Source organism: Onychomys torridus, chromosome 7 (genome assembly GCF_903995425.1).
Source record: "Onychomys torridus chromosome 7, mOncTor1.1, whole genome shotgun sequence".
NCBI classification, from domain to species: Eukaryota; Metazoa; Chordata; class Mammalia; order Rodentia; family Cricetidae; genus Onychomys; species Onychomys torridus.
The window spans coordinates 116,074,277-116,095,269 of NC_050449.1; the positions used below are offsets into that span (position 1 = coordinate 116,074,277).

General features: G+C 40.5%; 1 protein-coding gene and 1 non-coding gene across 2 annotated transcripts in view; one reads left to right on the forward strand and one right to left on the reverse strand.

The window, feature by feature from the left end:
• Nucleotides 1–4,889: 4,889 nt before the first annotated feature.
• Trnar-acg lies at nucleotides 4,890–4,962 on the reverse strand. Its single transcript has one exon. It is a non-coding gene; the product is annotated as a tRNA-Arg (tRNA).
• Nucleotides 4,963–5,215: 253 nt separating this feature from the next.
• Sacm1l (SAC1 like phosphatidylinositide phosphatase) overlaps nucleotides 5,216–20,993 on the forward strand; it is an 83,943-nt gene continuing 68,165 nt past the window's right edge. The window contains exon 1 of the mRNA XM_036192879.1: nucleotides 5,216–5,406. Within this exon, the coding sequence (XP_036048772.1) occupies nucleotides 5,375–5,406 (32 nt within the window). The 5' untranslated portion in view covers nucleotides 5,216–5,374. The remainder of the gene's footprint in view (nucleotides 5,407–20,993) is intronic.

A 20,993-nucleotide genomic window follows, 5' to 3' on the forward strand; every position in this document is an offset into this window, starting at 1 on the left:
AGTTGCCCTCTTATCTTCAGGGAGTGCCCCAGGTTTTATGGCAGGAAGGCTGCAGTATCTCACTTCTGCCAGTCAGGCTGGGCACCCCGCAGCTGGCTTGGGTGATGAAGCATGGTCAGTGGAGCCCTACCACATGTGAATGTGGACTCTTGACTGGGCCCCAGCTCTACCTGTAGGCCAGCTATTTCAATCCTGCTGGCCTCCTTTGCCTGTGAGAAGTTCAGAACTGGCACTGGGGACCAAGACCATCTTTTTCATTTTTATAAAGTTCATTCTGTTGGGATCCTTTGGCCAGATGTTACTTGTTTCCTGTTCTAGACAGAGCCCCCTTAAAACAACAACAACAACAACAACAACAACGAATATACTGGGTTATGGAGGACTCTAAAGCCAGGCTTCTTTCTTTCCTTCAAGTTATCTAGCTTAGCTTTGGCAAGGCTGACAGGGAAAGGAAACGAGCCAGTAAGTCTTTGCCATCCTTGAGGTGCTGGTCTAGTTGACATACTTTACTCCAATTTTGAGTCAAGATGATTAAGAAAATTGCATTGGAATCAATGTCTGAAGTAAAGGGCATTTCTTGCAAATTGAATAACTAGTTTAAAACTCTGATTAATTTTTTAAATGAAATTCCTGATTGAGGCGATTCAGATGTGTTTGCAAACAAATTTTATATTACTGAAAACAATAAAGGAATTTGCAGACTTCCTAGAACCCATAGGATTGTCTTCTCTGATTGTTTTCTGGAAAGTACTGCTAGGGATCTCTTATTCATTGTTTCTCTCCATCTCAGGCCCAGGCCCAGAAAAATGAAGAGATGTTTGCTTATCTGGGGTTTTAAATGTGCTATAAATTTTGGCCAACTAGAGCTGTAGGGAGACTATATTTATAAGCATGTAGGAAGAAAACACAGGGTCTTAGCATACTGTGTCTTAAAAGTTAGAGAAATAGCTTTTTCAAGATTCCTGTACAACTCTTGTATTTTGGATAAAACTAAGGAGATAGAGGCTGATCCCAGACCCAGGGCTAGTGTCTGTACTCCCTTTTTCTCATTCTGCCCCTTAGGTTTCAGAAGAGCCTTCAGCCCTGACTTATTGGCTACCTGTTACTGCGTAACAGAACTTTCCATTCCCCTGGCTAGTGCCTAAGTGAACCCCCTTTCAGCTGAGTGAAGATCCAATGTTGAATCCCAGCTGGTTGATAGAAGAATCAAAACATTCTGAACATCTTCAAGTACTGCTATGGCTTGTTTTGCATGGCCTTCAATCACACAAAATAAAAAACAGGATTGTTAGGAAGATTCAGAATCTACAGTCCTTTGCATGCATTAAATACTATTCTGTAGTACCCTTTCTCACTCAGTGAAAGTGCTGCCTACTAGCTAGAGTACTTGCAAAGAACAGTGTGACACTTGACTGCAAACTATAGTTGCACAATACACTTGTAAAAACTCTTATGGCTTGGCAGTGGTAGTACACACCTTTGTCCCAGCATTTCAGAAGCAGAGGAAGATGGATTTCTGTGAGTTTGAGGCCAGTCTGGTCTACAGAGAGAATTCCAGGACACCCAAAGCTATACAGAGAATCCTTGTCTCAAAAAACCAAACCAAACCAAACAACAACAGCAACAACAACAACAAACTCTCCTAAAAGGAAAGAAAACTCAGTAAACTGCTTGCATGAAGACTTGAGTTCAGTTCTTTTAATTTGTATAAGAATGCCAGATGTAGTGGTGTGCTCTTATAGTCCCACTTCAGGGGAGATGATGACAGGCAGATCTCTGGGGCTTGATGGTCAACTACTCTAGCTCAGTTAGTGAGCTCCAGGCTGAAAGACCTTGTTTGCAAGGAAGTGGATACCTGAGGTTGCCCTTTGTGCATTACATATTAAGAAAACTGCCAGGAAACTTTTTTTTTTTTTTTTTTTTTTTTTAATATACTTTGCTTTGCCAAGAATCAGTCCTAATTTTGTTTTCAGGCAGCCTCTGAAGTAACTTTAACAGAACAAAATGAGTAAAATGTACTAAGTGATCTTTTGTTTTGAGTACAAACAGGAAAGATATGGTCAATAGCTCCAGAGTGTATTATGAAAATCTCACTGCAAAAGAAAAGGTGGACAGCAACTGAGAAAGTCACCTGAGGTTGATCTCTGATCTTCACATGCATATGTATATATGTGCTCATGCACACATAGCACATACAAGAATGTTTAATTCTGTATGACTTACTCTACCATCTCTCAGTCTTATTTGGTGTTCACAAAGGCCTTAATTTATATTCCTAACTAGTGAAGAAAGGCCAAACTTTGAGTCTTTACCTGTTTAGAGAGCCTGAGCAGTTCTCTGTAGGCCAGTGCAGTGGCTAATCAACTGGAATTGATTCTTTTACTAAAGCATTACGAAGCAGAGTACAAATTAAATCCCCGTTTTATTAAAAAGGAGGAAATGTTCAGTGAACCCAGAGCTGGTGAGTTGAAGGATAATCAGGGATAGAAATAAGATGGCAAACTGAAAAACATGTGACCTCAGTTCTCTGGGGGTTCACTCAGCTCTTATCTGGCTGGCTTTAGAGTCAAGAACTCATGGACCTTAAGCAAGTTTAGTTTCTATTTCTAGAAAAAAAAAATAGGATAACTTTGTATTTTTTTTTTTTTAAAGACAGGGTTTCTCTTTGTAGTCCTGGCTTTCCTGGAACTGGGACTAAAGGCCTGCACCACCACCTCCTGGTGATTTTATTTGTCTAAATTGTTTAGAGAAACACTAAGTAATTGATCAGCTTGACAAGTTTTAAGATTTATTAAAGACTTAGTTATATTAGAATAATCAACAAGATAAAATATAAGCAGATTACAGTAAAAAAATAATACAAGCACAAAACAAAATTTAAAAAGCACCTATATAATATATATGAGTGAACATTATATGAGTGAAAATTAAGTTAAATAAGAATAAACTGGCAGAAAGACTGTAATGTATAACAACAAAAGAGCTAATATGCTCTTGCAGAGGACCTGAGTTCTGTTCCAAGCACCTGCCTTGGATGGGTGTAACCCAGCTCCAGAGGGATCTCATATCCCTGCCTTGTAGAGCACTTGCACTCAAGTGCATGTGCATGCACACACACAAAGAGAAAAATAAATATTTTTTAAAGGTCAAGTTTGTGAGAAAAAAATTGAATACACCAAGAGAAAATAATCAACAGGTCAAGAAATAGAAGTAAAATGGAAGTAGTGTTTTTCACTTATAACTGCAAAGAAACTATAATTTATATCTGTATTTGTATGTAGATGCCCTATTTATTTAGTTATAGATAGGACCCCAAAATAATACCTCTCTCCAATTTTAGAATGATAGGTATATGCCACCACATCAGACCTGGATATCTAATTTATATGTATATAAAAATGTCTAATGTTGATTAGCATGTGTGGGAAACATGCTGATGACATAAAGTATATTGCTTTACATTCTTCCACAAAGCAATTTGAAAATATGTATCAAAAATTTAAATGCCCATGAAATGGACCTTTAAAATGTCTACCTGACCAAATAGAACATCTTAAAGCAAGAACATTTCAGCCAGGTGTGGCGGTACATGCTTGTAATCTCAACATTTGGGAATGTGGAGAATCTGGAGTTTCAAGTCCATCTTCCATAGTCAAGTAAAGGTCCTATGTCTTATAACACACACACACACACACACACACACACACACACACACACACACACACTTAAAACATCCAAATATTTTTGCATATAGGGTTTCTCTATGTAACATCCCCGGCTGTCCTGGAACTCACTCTGTAGACTAGGCTGGCCTTGAACTCACAGAGATCCACCTGCCTCTGCCTCCCCAGTGCTGAGATTAAAGATATGGGCTACCACCACCTGGCCAGTGTCATTTTTTAAGTTTTAAAACTGGCACCAACTCATATTTCCAAGATAAAATTTATGTTTAAAATACCTAGTTTTTTTAAAGTAATTAATATCTTCAAGGAATATTTAATGACCTTAAATCTCAGACACAAAAGGACAAACAAAAACAAACAAACAAACAAAAAACACCATAAATTCATTAAACCCACCCTCCTACCTCCCAATTGTAGAAGCCAGTTATTCTGTCTTGCTCTGGAAGCAGAAGTGGGCAGGTCTCTGAGTTCCAGACCAGTCAGGTCTACATTCAGGTCAGTCAGGGCTGCAAGAGTGAGTCAGCCCTCGCCCTGGCTCTAATTCTTCCCCTAACAGTTTCCTGTATTTGACACATTTTTAATAAACTCTTGGGGAGTGAGGTTTGTTAATCGAGTTAAATGAATAGGCTGAATCCGCTTTCTGTCACATCTGTCTCTGATCTTACATAAAATGAATGGTCATGCGCTCGCTTTTCTGGGCCTCTTACTGTGAAATCCCTGAAGTTTTAAGGTTTCCCTGTGGAATGGAGGCCAGGTTAGCTTTGCAAGCAGAACTAACCAAGGCCTCTTGTAGCGTTCTGGGGTCCGCTGCCTCGTCACAGTGCTGCAGAGCAGAAGCTGCGCCCTTCTTCCGTCAGTGCCGCCGGAGTTCCTCCTGCAAGGAGCCTTCGGTGAGCTTTTCCGTCACCGAGTGGAAAGACACTGCCACGAGCGGCCCTAATTGCGAACCTCCACTTTCAGGAGTGTTTTCTTAAGTGTACTGGTTTACAGGCTCCTGTGCAGCTTTAAGAACAGGGGCGCTAGGAAATTCGCAAACCGTTTTAGACAACTCTGGGTTTCAAATACGGCTAGAAAGGTGCAAAGCAGCATTAAAATTCAAGATACTTGATATTGACATTCTAGCTAAGATCCTTTTCGAGGCGGCCTTGCAACATTCAACTCAAAAATGTAGAGAGGATAAAAAAAAAAAAAAAAATTTGCACCTATCGAGCCAGCCAGGAGTCGAACCTAGAATCTTCTGATCCGTAGTCAGACGCGTTATCCATTGCGCCACTGGCCCAGTGCTGCTAAAATGCCCAACGTGATGGCTGATCTCTGATTACGCAGTTTCAACAGGCTTCCTGTCTCCAGTTCTGTCTTCTTGTCGGTTCGTTGAGCGTCTCGACTCAGAGCAACGTTACCGGGACTCCACCTTTCACCGCAGCGCGTTGCACCAATCTCTGGCGGAGACGTCACGGCGTTCTTTGGTTTGCTCCAATCCGTGCGTCGGAGGCGTGTCTCGCAGGTACCGACTGGCGCACTGGTTTGTCCGCTTCCGGCTCCCGTGCTCTCCCGAGAGGCGGTCCCGGGAGGGGGGTGGGACCAGGCCGAGGCTCCTTGACCACCGCACCTAGAGAGCCGCTGCGCCGGAGCTGAGGTGGCGTCGGGGTCCGCTGCGGGTGGAGAGGAGAGGAAGGAGGTGCTAGTGCACGATGGCGGCGGCGGCCTACGAGCAGCTGAAGCTGTGAGTCCCATGGGTTGCGGCCGCTGACAGGAAAGGGCTGAGGGGCGAGCGGGCGCCGAGGCCCGGAGCGTGTGCGGCCCGCACTGCCCAGGCTTGCGGGCTCGACTTTCTCCGTCCGGCCTGGCCACAGTGTAGGCCCGGTGTCCCGCAGCCTTGCCAGCCGCTGGGCCTAGCGCGGTGAGCTGAGCCCGAGCCCGCAGCGCTAGAAGAGCTCCCGGTGTGGCTTCTCGGAGAGGCCTTATTGACTGGACCTCCGGGAGTGCTCTGCGTTCGTCTGGCTTTCCGGGCCTGGGAACCGCTAAGACCAGTCCTTCTCAGGGTGCAACCCAAATCCAGTCAGTCGTCCGAAGGGCCGGACGAGTTTACTGTGCTTATTTCAACAGTCTGTGCTGAAAGCTAGAGGATTGTTTCCAGTTTTTTGCACAGTAAAATTGACTTTTTAGCAAAGCCAGGTGCTTGAGGTTTTAAGACCTAGCCTTTGGTTCTTTAGAGATGCACAAATAGACTTTTATAAGCTCTTTGGCTCGTCCTGGAAAAAAAAAATGGAGGTATTTCTCATGCTGTTACTTTCCACACCTGCACTCTTTCTTGGGCGAATAACTTCGCCCTAATCACTTTAGTTATTTACCTTGAAACTGTTTGAAAGTCACGGACTATAGTCTGGGAATGCCTTTAGTAGCAGAAGCAAATACAACTTTGAAAAGCTAAGTTAAAAATATCTCGTTACTTAGACATAGGCATTCTAATTCGTTTGCAAAGAAACAAATGTAGTTTGGGTGCTCGTTATGAAATATGGAAAAGTGTAAAGTTAGGCGTACAGAATTAGGAGGGAGGCCATCTGCTCAACATCTTGTGTTTTTTGAAAAAAGATGGTAATTGGTTTTCTTCACCCTTTGTTCCTCTTCCACTTGCTACAGTTCTCTTTGAAAACCTCAGCTGCACACTCCCCTCGACATTTTTTTTTTTTTTTAACTAATTCTCCTTTACAAAGTGAACAGTCACACTGGTGACAGTTGAGGCAAAGTGTATTGGTTTATGTTGGGCCAGAGTCACATGTGCTTTATTGGCAGATTAGGTTATTGTCCACCTGATAGTTGTTGAAGGGCTGAATATGATCCTGCACTAGGTCTCAGGTGTGTCTAAGCTATGTGGGGCCTTGGCTTGAAGCAGCTCCTCTTTAGATTACAGGATATCGTTGAGTTTTCCTGCAATAAGAATGACTGAGATGGATAATTTGAGAATTAGGAGGATTATTTTTGAGTTGCTCAGGCACTAAATCTCACCAATTCAGACCTCAATACAGGCAGACATCCTCAGTATACATAAAAGAGAAGGGAAATTTATTCTTTAGTGGTGGGAACAATGGTTTTGTATTGAAGTAGAAACTATGGATTTGAGTTATATATTGTATTGAAGTGGAAACTGAATCTAGGGTTACATGGAAGTCACTATTGGTCTTTAGGTTTTTGGATGTTTCTATAATGTGAAGGTAGAACTTCATTGCAAGTTTTTCTTGGGCAAAGGGTTTGTGAATTAGAATCTTTTTCCACCCCTTTTTGACCCTCCTATTTAAACTTTTAAATATGGCCCTTGAGCAAAGAATACTCTGTTTTAGAGGTGTTTGTATGTTGAATTAGTTGCTGATCTAAGAATTGGTGGGACATAGTAGTCACTTTTTAAAAAATGCCTAAAAAGAGCCGTATGAAAAGTTACTTTATTATAGATGTACTGGTATATAACTTATCTAAATGTTGAAATGTGTGGATATTAAATAATAACTTTTTGTACATTATGTCATACATTTTCTTCAGCCCTTCTCTGCCTTGTTAAACATATCGCCTTCCAGATATGTTTTGTTCATCCTCTAATTCTCAGCTTACAATTTCCACTTCCAGTCTAATCTAATCTCTTTATAATCTTCTAACTTTATTTCTTGTGAGTCATGCTAAAGTTTGCTACTTCTCTTCTAGCTTCATGTCGGGTTTATTTTGATCTTTCTGCCAGAGTGCTTTCTTCATCCTATCTACATGCTGGTCCGTCACATTTGCAGTGAAGAAGAGAGATCTCAGGTGGTTTAGTCAGAGCAGACAATGGATTAACTTCTAAAACTTTGTGCTAGCTTTGCATCCTGGGCAGGTTATTCAGCCTCTGAATAATTTTTTTCTGAAAATATGAGTGTTTATATTTCATTATGTTGAATTTGTAGATTAAGTACTCAAGGTGCCTCATAGAAACCTGAGAATCTTGTTTCCTTTCATTGAGCTCCTGCATTATTTTTGAAGCCAAAAGTGAGGATTTATTGTCACAGGGTTTGTGCATGAAATATTTGTATGATTTACACATTCTGTTTTCTCTCTCATACACAAGAGGACTGAAAAGTAGAAAGACCAAAGTACTGTTTGAACCACTTATTTTGCCATGTGAAATATGTTATATATACTTTGTTTCTCCAACAAGGCTAAATGTATCTAAAATGTGATCAGTACCTTAATGCTGATTTCTTCTCTAATTCTTTGCAATACTTGGCATGAATCTTTGAAGAGCGTCTACTCTATAACTCCAGAGTAAATGAACATATCCAGCATGGATTACTTCAAGAAGAACAGTCTGGGATAATTTGGCAGTTCTTTTGAAGAAGCAGTAGTCTCAGGTCTTTTCATGTCTATTATTGTCAGTGCCTCTGTGAGGTCATAGGTTAACATATAGTTTGCCCTCATCCTAGAATGTCACATGGTGTCCTGGTCACATAGGTCACGAACTAAGCCACGGCAGAGTCAACCTTGAAACACAGTTGGCCAAGAGTCCAGTGATCTTTCCATTACACTGCATTATTCAAATGACCCTTATCAGATTGCTCTCTCTTTAGTCTGTGGACAGCCAGGCATAAAACTGAGTTACTTGTAAGAGAAAGTAGTTGACACATGCATGTGGGTTTTTCATATAGAAAATAGAATCTATGTTGTTTGTTTTAAAAGACATAGTCCTACTGTATAGCCCAGGCTGGCCTTGAATTCATGATTCTCCTGCCTCACCATTCCCAGTACTAGGATTATAGATATTGGTCTACATGCCTAGCTTTTTAGGCTACTTACATAGCATGAGTAATGTCAGATACAGTAAATTAGTAATTGCAAAAATATAAAAGTGCATTATTGGATAATATTAAAGCCACCCTGCACCACCCTTTTTCTCTTTAAATGTTAGTCAAAATAAAACATAAGGCAAAGAATGCTTTTAGGTGTTTCTAGCTTTTTGACATTGTAAAATGACTTTATCATCTACAACATACACACTTAAGAACCATGCTGTCAAGTTGCAGGAAAAAAGGCACCCCCCCAAAAAAAATGTTTTTAAACAAAAAATGTGCTAGGTAAGTTTATGATTGTGTATCAGGTCGCATTCATAGCTACTCTCAGTCACATGTAGATCACATGCTGAATATGTTTGTTAGATACTGAATCAGGTGGTAGTTTGCTAAAAAAAATACCCTTTCCTGAGCTGGAGAGATGATCAGTGGCTAAGAGCACTTGCTGTTTTTCCAGAGGACCTGAGTTCATTTCCCATCACCTCCATAGGGTGGTTCACAACTGCCTTTATCTCTAGTTCCAAGTGTTCAAAGCTGCCTTCTGGACTCCACAGACACCCTCATTCATATTCTCGCACTTGCTCTCGCACTCACTCTGCTCTCTCGTATACAAGTGTGCACATACACATGTATGTACATATTTAATAATTATAAAGCAAAAGTCTTTTAAAAAGAAGTATTCATACCTTTAGGGGGAAAAGAAAGAGATACTATTTCCTCAGGAATTTGCTATTCTTAAACACTCATTTACATAGCTATGCAGTTAGGAGAAATGTGATGAAACCCAGAGAGCAAATGCCATCTAAGCTCACTGCAGTGAACATAGGTACAGTATGTTTAGTACAGTGAACACTCAACTTACTTACACAGCTTTGCATGAAGGGAAGGTTGTAGCTCAGCTGAAGTTTTCCTAATGAAATTAGGCACAGATGATAAAGGTTTGTTTTCAGAGGAGGCATTAGTTGTATAGAAGTTCATAATAGAGAGTCCTGCTTGAGAAACAATCTCTTGAGCCCAGGTTGATCTTGAACTCAAGGATGACTTTAACTCCTTCCTCATCTTTCTATTTCTTTCTCAAAAGTACTAGGATTATTGGATGCTCCAGTACACTGACTACCAAAGTGGACTTGAGTTAAGATCTGGTTTGTGAGGGTCTGTTAGTGGATTTTAAGGTATATAAGGAATAGATAGGATCAGGGAGTTTTGAAGAAGATGGAATTGAAATGAATTAGCTTCCTAGAGACATCAGTTGATTTGGCATTATATTGGGCCCCTGGTGAACCTGTGCAGTAAGGAGAAGTACCTGAAGAGAGACTGAGATGATACTGCTGGAATCCAAAGGGAGGTTGGGCCCAGAGGACCTTTCTTTATATCTTAAGTTCTTTTTCCTAATTAAATCTAGTCAAATTACATCTGTTTTTCTAACCAGAGATATGTTAAACATTTTAAGAACTTAATTTAATTCTTTTAAGGTTTCAGAGGAGGTGTGTTAACAGTTTTATGACAATAGTCATGTTTCTATGCAAATAGTAATTTTTAATTGTGGTAATATACTTTAAAAATGTACCCTGTTAACTATATGCATTCAGTTTCATGGCTTTTCATTAAGTGCTTTTACATTGCTGTATGGCATTGCTAGAGTTCCGGTCAAGAATTCTTTTCATCTTGCAAACTACAACTCTGTGCCCATTAAATGACTCTCTGTTCCTCCATTCCTTCCCACACCTGGCAACCACTATTCTCCTATTCCTGTGGATTTGAGTAGTCATTCCAGTGCCTCATTTAAGTGGACTCAGTATTTTTCTTTTTGTGACTGGTTTATTTCCTTCTTATAATGCTTCAAAGTTCAACTGTAATACAAATTCCTAAAAAGTGATGGACATCAAAGAAACTCCATATGGGGTTTACTTTGTGGCAGAAGTTAGCCACTGGGCAAGAAAGTGCCCTTGCCTCAACTGCTGACAGTATGCTGTCCAAATGGACAAGCAGGACACAAAAGAAAGGACTGTGGAACCTTGCCAAGGCAAGGTAGGAAGGCCCTTTAGAAATCCTGCTTCACAGATGAATCTGTCAGATATGCTAGGCCTGTAGGCCGAAGATGGATGCCCCAACATTGCAGAGAAATCTTAGGTGACTTTCCAAGCAGCCAGCTGTTTCTGTCATTTCTCACATTTTTGGAAGTCTCTTGCTTGCACTTCCTGCTTACTGAGTTAATATCATTTCCTTCTTGGGTCTCTGAGGGAGTTGAAGACTAGATAGTTATAGTTTTCCTTGTTAACAAATTCAGAAAAGAAACTCACTAAAGAGGTGTAAAGTGTACAAGTTTGAAAGACATCAAAAGATAGTATTCAGTTGGTAACGCAAGTTAGAATAGAAAGTGAATTAGGTAGAACATTTTGGACTCACCAAAATAGGATAGATAATGGAGTATTTTCTCTGAATTTGTCAAATGTTTATGGACTGGACATTGTTAATGTAATTCTTGACTATATATTGTATATATTTATTGTACTTATTGTATATAGTTTTTCTTATACTAGTTATAACCTTTTATTATTTTAGATAAAAAGGGGGAATGTGATGATATATTGTGTACCCTAATAAAATTTGCCTGAAGATCAGAGAACAGAAGAAAAAGCCACTAGATTAAACATAGAGGCCAGGCAGTGGTGGCATACACCTTTAATCCTAGCACTTGGGAGGTAGAAATCTGTCTGGATCTCTGTGAGTTCAAAGCCACCCTATGTAGCTGAAGGTTTTCCTGTGCTTGCCCAACACCAAGGACCCCGCTGCCACTTACAAAATCACTCAGAAGCTTATATTAATTAAAACTGCTCAGCCATTAGCTCAGGCTTAGTACTAACTAGCTCTTACACTTAAACTCAGCCCATTTTTGTTAATCTATATGTTGCCATGTGTTCCATGGCTTTACCTGTGTGTCATTACATGCTGCTCCCTGGACGGCAGGCTGGCATCTCCTGACTCAGCCTTCCTGTTTCCAGAATTCTCCTTGTCTGTTTACCCTGCCTATACTTCCTGCCTGGCTACTGGCCAATCAGTTTTTTATTTATCAACCAATCAGAGCAACACATTCACAGCATACAGAACATCCCACAGCAACACTGGACTACATGAGATTGACTCAATCTAGGAGAGAAAACAGAGGCAGGCAGTGGTGGCACACATCTTTATTTAATCCCAATACTGAGAAGCACACACACCTTTAATCCCAGGAAGTGATGGCTGGGCAGAGAAAGTTATATAAGGAGTGAGAACATAGGAACTAAAGGCTTTTGGGCAGAAGCGTCCCTTTCAGCTAGAGGCTTTTTGGCTGAAGCCCTTTTGGCTGGAGCTCTTTCATGCTGAGGAGTTGGTAAGGTGAGAGGTGGTGGCCATGGTTTGCTCTGCTTCTTTGATCTATTAGCTTTTGCCCCAATAGCAGGCTCTGGATTTTTTATTAAGTCCATTTAGAAATTCTAGTTATATTCTACCTTCTTGTAGCATGTGTCAGAATTTTCTTTGTAAGGCTGAATAACATACCATTAATGGTTAGTCTTATATTGCTCATCAGTGGGAACACATCTATGAAATGCATCCTCATACAAGTTTCATTATTCTGTGAATATCAGAATGTGCATCTACCAGACCAAATGGTATAACCTTATTACACTCTTAGTCTGTAGGGTATCTACTATGTATATATAATCCATAGTTGACTAGAATGTTATGCATTATACCCATGTGGTACATGCTTGTAATCCTAGCACTTCAGAGGAGGAAGCAGAAGTATTGGTAGTTCAAGGCTAGCCTCAGTTATTTAATCACATTGAGACTCTGTCTTGAAATACCAATAGCAAATAAAAAATGTTATGCAGTGCATGTCTGCAGTGTAGCACATTTTGTTTATCCAAAGATAGATATTTAGATTGCTTCTGTATTGACTATTGTGATTTACACTGTTTTAAATGTGGGTATAGCAAATAATCTCATCTAGATACTTCTCTCAGTTATTTTTAATACATACAAAAAGTAGAATTCTGCTAGGCATTTTGGCCATGCCTTTAATCCTAACACTGGTAAGGCAGAGGCAGACATATCTTTATGAGTTAGAGGCAAGCTTGGTCTACATAGTAAGTTCCAGAAAGCCAGGGCTCCTTAGTGAGACTCTTGTCTACAAAAAATTAAAAGGGGTGAGGGCTTGGGATTGCTGGGTTGTATGACAGTTCTAATTTTAGATTTTGAAAGATTGACATTGGCTGCACCATTTTATCCTGCCACTAGGAGGCACTAGGGTTCAATTTTGTGACATAATTGCTACCACTTATGCCCCCCTCCCCCACTTCAAGACAAGGTTTTGTAGCCCTGGCTGTTCTGGACCTCACTCTGTAGACCAGGCTGGCCTTGAACTCACAGAGATCTGCCTGCTTTTGCCTCCTGGGTGCTGGGATTAAAGGCATGTGCTCCTATGCTCAGCTAATTTTTTTTTTTTAAATTATTGCCATAATCAATCAATCCCAGTGTAAGTTAAGGTTACAATCTTTGTGTTGGGTCACACTTGTAGCTATCTTGGGATACATGAGAGCCGCAGACCTGATAGATTCTTTATCTTAGTTTCCATGAACTCTGGTCTGTGTATTTGTTAGTTGAGAGTGTAATATAACCTGTTGATGGGTTAATTTTGAAAATTTCCTGACAGAATGTGGCCTCCATGATACTTCGTTAAAATTAAATTTCTCATCAGAGAACTATTGGTGAAATTATTAAGGCCACTCCACGTAGTTAAAAGGGAAGTTTATTTTGTGGGGTACCTTACAAATGAAGGGATAGGTTGCAGGGTCTGGGGAAGGTATGGTGTAGTCTGACGGTGTTCTCTAGAGAACTCTGCTCAGTCTACCTCCAGTGTCTAGGGTCCTGGAACCAAGAGAGGCCTCTCCTTTTGGTCCTGGGTCTTCAGCATCCTCTCTCAGCTCCATCTTGTAGGCATGACCATTACCGAAGCCTCAATGGGGGTTGGAACTTCTGGGCCAAGGCTGGAATGGCTACCCACTACAGAGAACATATTATGCTCTCTTCTTAAATCAGGTTTAAATTTTGACCTGTCAGAAATTAGGGCACCAAAAGGGAGGAAGGTAGGTAGAGGAAGGGAAGGGAAAAGAAAGTGGAGGTGGGGAGTGGGGGCGTGGGGGGGGGGGGGGGCAGTTGTAGGCGTGTGTGTGTGTGTGTGTGTGTGTGTGTGTGTGTGTGTGTGTGTGTAGGGGTGGGCAGTAGATTATCTCAGACCTGAAGCCCACTGTTAGCTTTGTCCTAGATGTCCTAGAAGTTTACCTTTATCCACAATTTGATTTCTGAGAATATATATTAAATGACCACTGTTACACTACTAGTAATATTTTCTTGGCTAGGATAAAAGAATGTTTAAAATTGTTTCCTCTGTCACTAAGTCAATGAAAGCATCCAGTGGATTAAAGCTAGTACCTTTGTCTATAGAGTGGCCCCTGGCGAAGATTTAAAAGCAAACATAGCAGTAAAACCATACACACCAGCAACAATTGCATCATAGAATATTTACTCAGTTATTTTTGACTATAAGTACTTATTTTTAAAAAATCTCATCAGCTTTTGAAGTGAAGTCTAAGGAACATAAAAATTCACAGGACAGAATTTAGTATGTAAGGCAGCTATATTTCAGATCAGGGTTAAGGCCAGTTAATGAGTGGTGGGGAATGAACAGAGGGAAAGAGGACAGCAAGAGCAAATGACACTGTGCTTCTGTGAGTTGTAGGATTCTAAGTCATAGTTACTGCCCATAGAAATGTCAGCTGACATCATTGTTCATGTTTTCAATCCAAGCCTAGAATAGCATTTTTAATTAAGCAAACTTTATTGATAAATTTTACCTGATTAAAGTCCAACATCAATGAAAGAAATTATGGCACTGAATCCTCTCACATAGAATAAATTACTATTCATCCTCCAGTTTTTGTTGCAACCAGGCTTTCTTCCATACAAATTTGTGTAAGTTTTCAGTACTAGAAATATATTTTTTGAGGCAGGATCTCACCGTGTACCCCTGGCTGGTCTGGCTCTCACTATGCAGATCAGGCTGGCCTCAAACTCATAGAGATCCTACTGCTTCTGCCTTCTGAGTGCTGGGATTAAAGGCATTTGCAGTCATTGATTTAAACCAGGTAGATTTTTGTGTTCCAAACCCTAAAAATGTGTTTTGTTTATAAATATGGAATAAGAGAGAACATTTTAATTGCATTATCAGAATAGTGATAGGACAGTATCTGCAACTTAGGTTCTAGCAGCATCTCTCTGAGAGTTAAGAACAAGAAAAGGCCAAGGGCTTTTGGGCTAAAACTCTGCCTTAGTCTATCATTGGCTCTCTGAGGTTATATATTGAATAATCATTGCTGTATTACTAATGACAAGAAAATGCCACTTGGAGACAATTTTGGGGGGCCTAATGTTGGCAACAGTAGGGGGCAGACGCAACAGCATGGGGTGTTTCTCATTCACCTCACCAAGGGAACTCAACAACCAGAGAATGGGCATTTGTATCAACCACAGACCTTTATATACATGGTCTGTGTTCATATCTGTTCTGAACTGTCCACTTTGCATGGATCACAACAGCAGCCCTCTGCTAGTTACTAAAGAAGGGCTGCCCTCTACTCTGGATGAAAGCAGTACAGGTAAAGTCCCATGCAAGTTACTTGAAACCAACTTAGCTGGCGCTGTACTCTTGGTAGCCAGAGCAAGCAGTTGTAGACCTTCTGTAGCTTCCCTAAAATGTCCATGGAGTATCACAATGGTCAGTGTTTTTCTGATGGCTGTTTAACTGGCATTGGCAGGATTGTTTTTTTTTTTTTTTTTCTTTCTTCCTTCCCCCTCCTTTTGCTCAAGACATTCAAGAATAGCAAGTGAGAGTTCCAGAGCCAGTAATTAGAAAGTCAGATTACCTCATTCCCCCAACATCTTTGCTTACTTACAGGAAGGTGTGCTTAGAATAAGAACTTAAAGAACTTACCATCAACACTGAGTGTAAGAGATTGTGCTTTAATAATGCTTAGCATATGTGTAGTGTCCCAGGGCAAGGTACCCTAACCCTCATCTGTCTGCTTTGTGGACACATTTTGGCCAAGAGTTAAGGTGAATGTTACTTGGTTCTGTAGGAAGTGTTTTATGTAATAGTGTTGGTGTTCTCTTGTTGCTTTGCCAAATTACTATAAACTACAAATATCTTGGTTAGGTTTTTTTTTGGTCAGCTTGACACAAGCTAGAATCATTGGGAAGATGGAAATTCAATTCAGAATATGCTTCCATCAGAATCTCATGTAGGTAAGGCTGTGGGACATTTTCTTGATTAATGGTTGATGTGGGAGACCCAGTCAGTGCTGCTCCTGGGCAGGTGGATCTGAGTAGTATATGAAAGCAGGCTGAGCAAGCTAGTAAGCACCATTCCTCCATGATAATCTGTTTTAGTTCCTACCTCCAAGTTCCTGCTTGGTTTCCTCTGATGATGGACTGCAACCTATAAACCAGATAAATCTTTTCCTCCTTAAGTTGTTTTATCACAGCAGTAGAAAGTAAACATAACATATTATCTCACAGCTAAGGTATTAACAGAGTGTTCAGGACTGAAGACTGAAGGAAGAATTCATTTCCAAGTTCATTCACATTGTTGCCTGAGACTCGATACTTGTAGAGGAGCCAATGTCATCATTTCTTCAGGCTGTCAGCTTGAGATTAGTTTTAGTTTCTGAAGGCGTCTCTCCTATCCTTGCACCCTAGCTACTATACCTTAGCCATCAGTAGCTGGTTTAATGATTCTAAGGATGAAACTCTTTCCCCTCTGTCTGACTGACATGATCATATTGGGTCTACCCTTACCATCTGAGACTTACTTCCCTCTTTTTTTAGTTTTTCAAGACAAGGTTTCTCTGTGAGAAATTCACCTGCCTCTGCCTCCCAAGTGCTGGGATTAAAGGCATGCACCAGCCTCTGCCTCCCAAGTGCTGGGATTAAAGGCATGCACCACCACTGCTTATCTCCCTCTTTTAAGAAGTCAATAAGTAAACTTAATTCCATCTAGGATAGTGCCTACATAATTGGAAAATAAGAATGTTGGGGGAGCTTTTTGGAATTCTGTCTACCACAGTTACTTCTGTAAATAATTTTTCCATAAAACTCTTTTTGTTCATCACATTTTTCTGTGGATTAATTGTTGAAACTTTTAGTTGTAAAGATGGCTGCCAAAAAAAGTAGCAGAGTATTATCCACATCTGCTGTCTTTTAAAGCTGACTAATAACATTAATTCTAATGTTATTAGAATTAGAGACCTTTTATTTTTCATATACTCATAGCTTTATAAATAAGAAAGACATTCAGACTTTTTAAGCCCTTAAATTCTTTTCCACATTTATTGATTTTTTTTGTTTCTATTGTTGTGAAGAGACACCATCACCACAACAACTCTTATAAAGGAAAGTATTTAATTGAGGTGGCGGCTTATTGTTTTAGAGGTTCAGTCCATTATCATCATGGCGGGAGCATGTCAGCATTCAAGCAGACATGGTGCTGGCTACATCTTAATCAGAAGGCAACAGGAAGATGGCCCAAGTGTCACACTGAGTGAAGCTTGAGCAAAGGAGACCTTAAAGCCTACCCCTACAAAGACACATTTCCTCCAACAAGGCCACACCTACTTCATCTAGGCCACACTTCCTAATAGTGCTACTCCCTTCAGGATTGGGGGAGGGTTACATTCAAACTACCATACAGAGATTAAATTTGTGTCATCATACTTGATGACAGGCACTTTAACAGCTGGGCCATCTCACTAGCCAAACAAGTTTTTAATACTATAGAACAGTAGTTCTCAACCTGTGGGCTGCGACTCCTTTGGGGTTGCATATCAGATATCCTGTATATCAGAACATTGGTTGTTAATAAATCAGAGCATTGTTTTGTGTAACCTTGATATTTTAGGTTGGTGTTTACTCCTAAAAATGGCTCTGGTTTCTTATTTTGAAATGTAGCTTCTTTTATATTCTGATTTAAAGAATGTTTCTTGGAAATGTGTAGGTTTCTATTGGTATAAGTTTGATACAAATAAGTTGGAAGACAATATATGGGGCCTTTACTATTAATGAGAGTAGGACAGATTTTTTTTTTTTTTTAACTCTAGGGTTAAAATGTGAGGTGTAGGCATTTTTTTCTTTTAGAACTATCATTGGAGTAATTATACATATAACAAAATCATTTAAACACAATTGGAGATAGATATAAATTAAAGCTTAGCTATGCAGCCAATATTTTACTGTTCTTGTGTCTTAGTTATATGTCAGATGATATATTTGAGTTGGATATAACTTGATTCCAGTGTTCTTCTCTCCCCCCCCCCCCCCCCCCGTTGGGGGGGTTGGGTTTCGAGACAGGGTTTCTCTGTGTAAGCCCTGGCTGTCTTGGAACTTGCTTTCTAGATCAGGCTGCCATTGAATTCAAAGAGATCCACCCACCTGCCTCTGTCTCCTGAGTGCTGGGATTAAAAGAGTGCACCACCACCCCATGGGCAGTGTTATTCCTTCATACTTAAATTATTTAGATATTTTTTTGGTGTGGCAAAAAAAAAAAAAAATCAATGTCATCTACTTAATATTTCTTTAAAGGATTAGTTGAATAACTTTTTTGGTCTTATGTTAGGAGTCCTATTATGAATGTGCAGGTTTTTTTCTTGTGTTAAATGATGCTACTTTGGGGCTTGAATTGGCTGAGTGGGTAAACTGCTTGCTGTATGTCTTAGGGTTTCTATTGCTGATGAGATACCATGACCACAGCAACTCTTATAAAGGAAAGCATTTAACTGGGGTGGCTCATTTATAGTTTCAGAGGTTCAGCCCATTATGGTGGAGAGCATAGTGGCATGCAGGCAGACATGGTGCTGGCTATATGATCAGAAGGCAACAGGAAGTGGACTCAGTGTCATACTGAAGGAAGCTTGAGCAAAAAGAGACTTCAAAGCCTGCCCCCACAGTAACACACTTCCTCCAACAAGATCACACCTACTCCAACAAAGCCACACCTCCTAATAGTACCACTGCCTTTGGGGGCCATTTTCTTTCAAACTACCACACTGTACAAGAGTGAGGACTAGGGGTTGGGGATTTAAGCTCAGTGGTAGAGCGCTTGCCTAGCAAGCTCAAGGCCCTGGGTTCGGTCCTCAGCTCCGACCAAACCGACCAAAAAAAAAAAAAAAAAAAAAAGTGAGGACTTGGGTTCAGACCCTAAGAACCCATGAAAAGCCAAGCACAGTAGTGTATGTCTATAATTCCAATGTTCCTTTTGTGAAATGGGAGGCAAAGACAGGAGAACATCCAGAAGCTTGAAGACCAGTTAACTGGCTTGTGGAGAGGCAACAACAGGAAACCCTGTCTTAACAAAGTGGAAGGTTAGGACTGACATTTGAGGTTATCCTCTTACCTACACATGAATGCTGTGGCAGAGGTGTACCCACATGTAAGATTTTCAAAGATGCAGTAATTATTAACAGCTTCTCTCGCTGTAGGAGAATCACAAATTCAAGGTCAGCTTGGCCTGAACAGCATACTGTCTCAAAATGAAAGTTACCATCCCTATATGTCAGCCTTTACTACCTACAAAAGTGTGATTTAGAAAAATGCTTGTTTGACTCTAACTGTTCTGTGAGTTAGATGTGAGCATTGTCATCCCCAGCCTTAATTAAGAACACAGATATATCTTTTTCTTATGCCCAAGAGCTTTTACATATTGTTTCACTTAATCCTTAAACAAGATTAGAATCCTCTATCACCAATTTTTCCAATCACCTTTATTTTCTTCACAGTGTTTTCCTTTGTCTAAAATTATTGAATTACTTCTTGTGTAGTGTTTGCCTCCCACTAGAAAGTAAGCTCTGTGATCCAGGAATTTTTTAGATAAGCCCAGCACTGAGTAGATATTCATAGCCCAGCCAGCATTATGGAGCCAGTAACTAGCATAGTCAAGATAAGAACATCTGTATTTTTTTTTTTTGTTGCTCATCGCCAAGCCTTTTTAGGGTGACTACTTCTAAAGTAATATTCTTAAGACTTTGTGGAAATAGTGTTTTTATTAGATGCTGTCTTAGTTAAGGTTGTTATTGCAATGATGAAGTACCATGACCAAAAGCAATTTGGGTTGGGGATTTAGCTCAGTGGTAGAGTGCGTGCCTAGCAAGCGCAAGGCCCTGGGTTTGGTCCTTAGCTCCAGGGGAAAAAAAAAGAAAGAAAAAAACAATTTGGGGAGGAAAGAGTTTATTATAATCACAGTTCCATATAACAGTTCATCTTCAAAAACAGTGATGGCAGCCGGGCAGTGGTGGCACGTGCCTTTAATCCCAACACTTGGGAGGCAGAGCCAGGTGGATCTCTGTGAGTTCGAGGCCAGCCTGGGCTACCAAGTGAGTTCCAGGAAAGGTGCAAAGCTACACAGAGAAACCCTGTCTCGAAAAAACAAACAAAAAAACAGTGAGGGCAGGAACTTAAGAGGATAGGAGCTTGGAGGCAGGACTGATGCAGAGGCCATGGAGAGGTGCTGCTTACTGACTTGCTCAGACTGCTTTCTTATAGAACCCAGTGCTGTAGAATAATCCTTCTGTACACTATGAAGATGTGTTGCTCTCGTTGTTAATAAAAAGCTGATTGGCTGATGGCTAGTCAGGATTTTCGGGGCAGAAAGAATTCTGGGGAGAAGAAGGGCAGCATTGGAAGAGACATGAGCAAGATGGGATGTATGTATATGAGGTAAACGAGCCTTGGAGCAGCACATAGATTAATAGGGATGAAGCATGATCCTAATTAATTAGTCTTATTAATAAAAATCAGGAGTCAAATGTCAGGGTAATAACCTGAAAGATCAGAGAAGCAAAGGAGCAGCCTCTAGTGACTTCTTAACCTCTCTGAATCCTCGACCAAAAAGAGGCTGAGATTCTGTCTCCACCTGCCTTATATATTCCTGTCTCTACCTCCCCAGTGCTAAGATTAAAGGCTTTAGCCTCCCAAGCACTGGGATTAAATGTTTGTGCCACCACTGCCTGGTCTCTATGGTTAGTGGCTAACTCCACCCTCTGATCTCCAGGCAAGTTTTATTTTTCAGAAACACAAACAAAATATTACACAACATAGAGATGGGTTAAGTTATAAGAGCTAGCTAAAAATGAACCTAAGCTATTGGCCAAGCATTTGTAATTAATATTAAGTCTCTGTGTAGTTATATTGGGAGCAGCTGGTGAGACAAAAAAGTCTGCCAACGACCCAGGACCACTAGCCCAGGGATGGTACCACCAGTTATGGGCTGGGGGCTGGGCCCTCCCCCACCAATCACTAATTAGCCCTCCCCCACCAATCACTAATTAAAATACCTTACAGCCAGATCTTATGGAGGTATTTTCTCAGTTAAAGTTCCCTCCTTTCAGATAACTCTAGCTTGTGTCAACTTGAC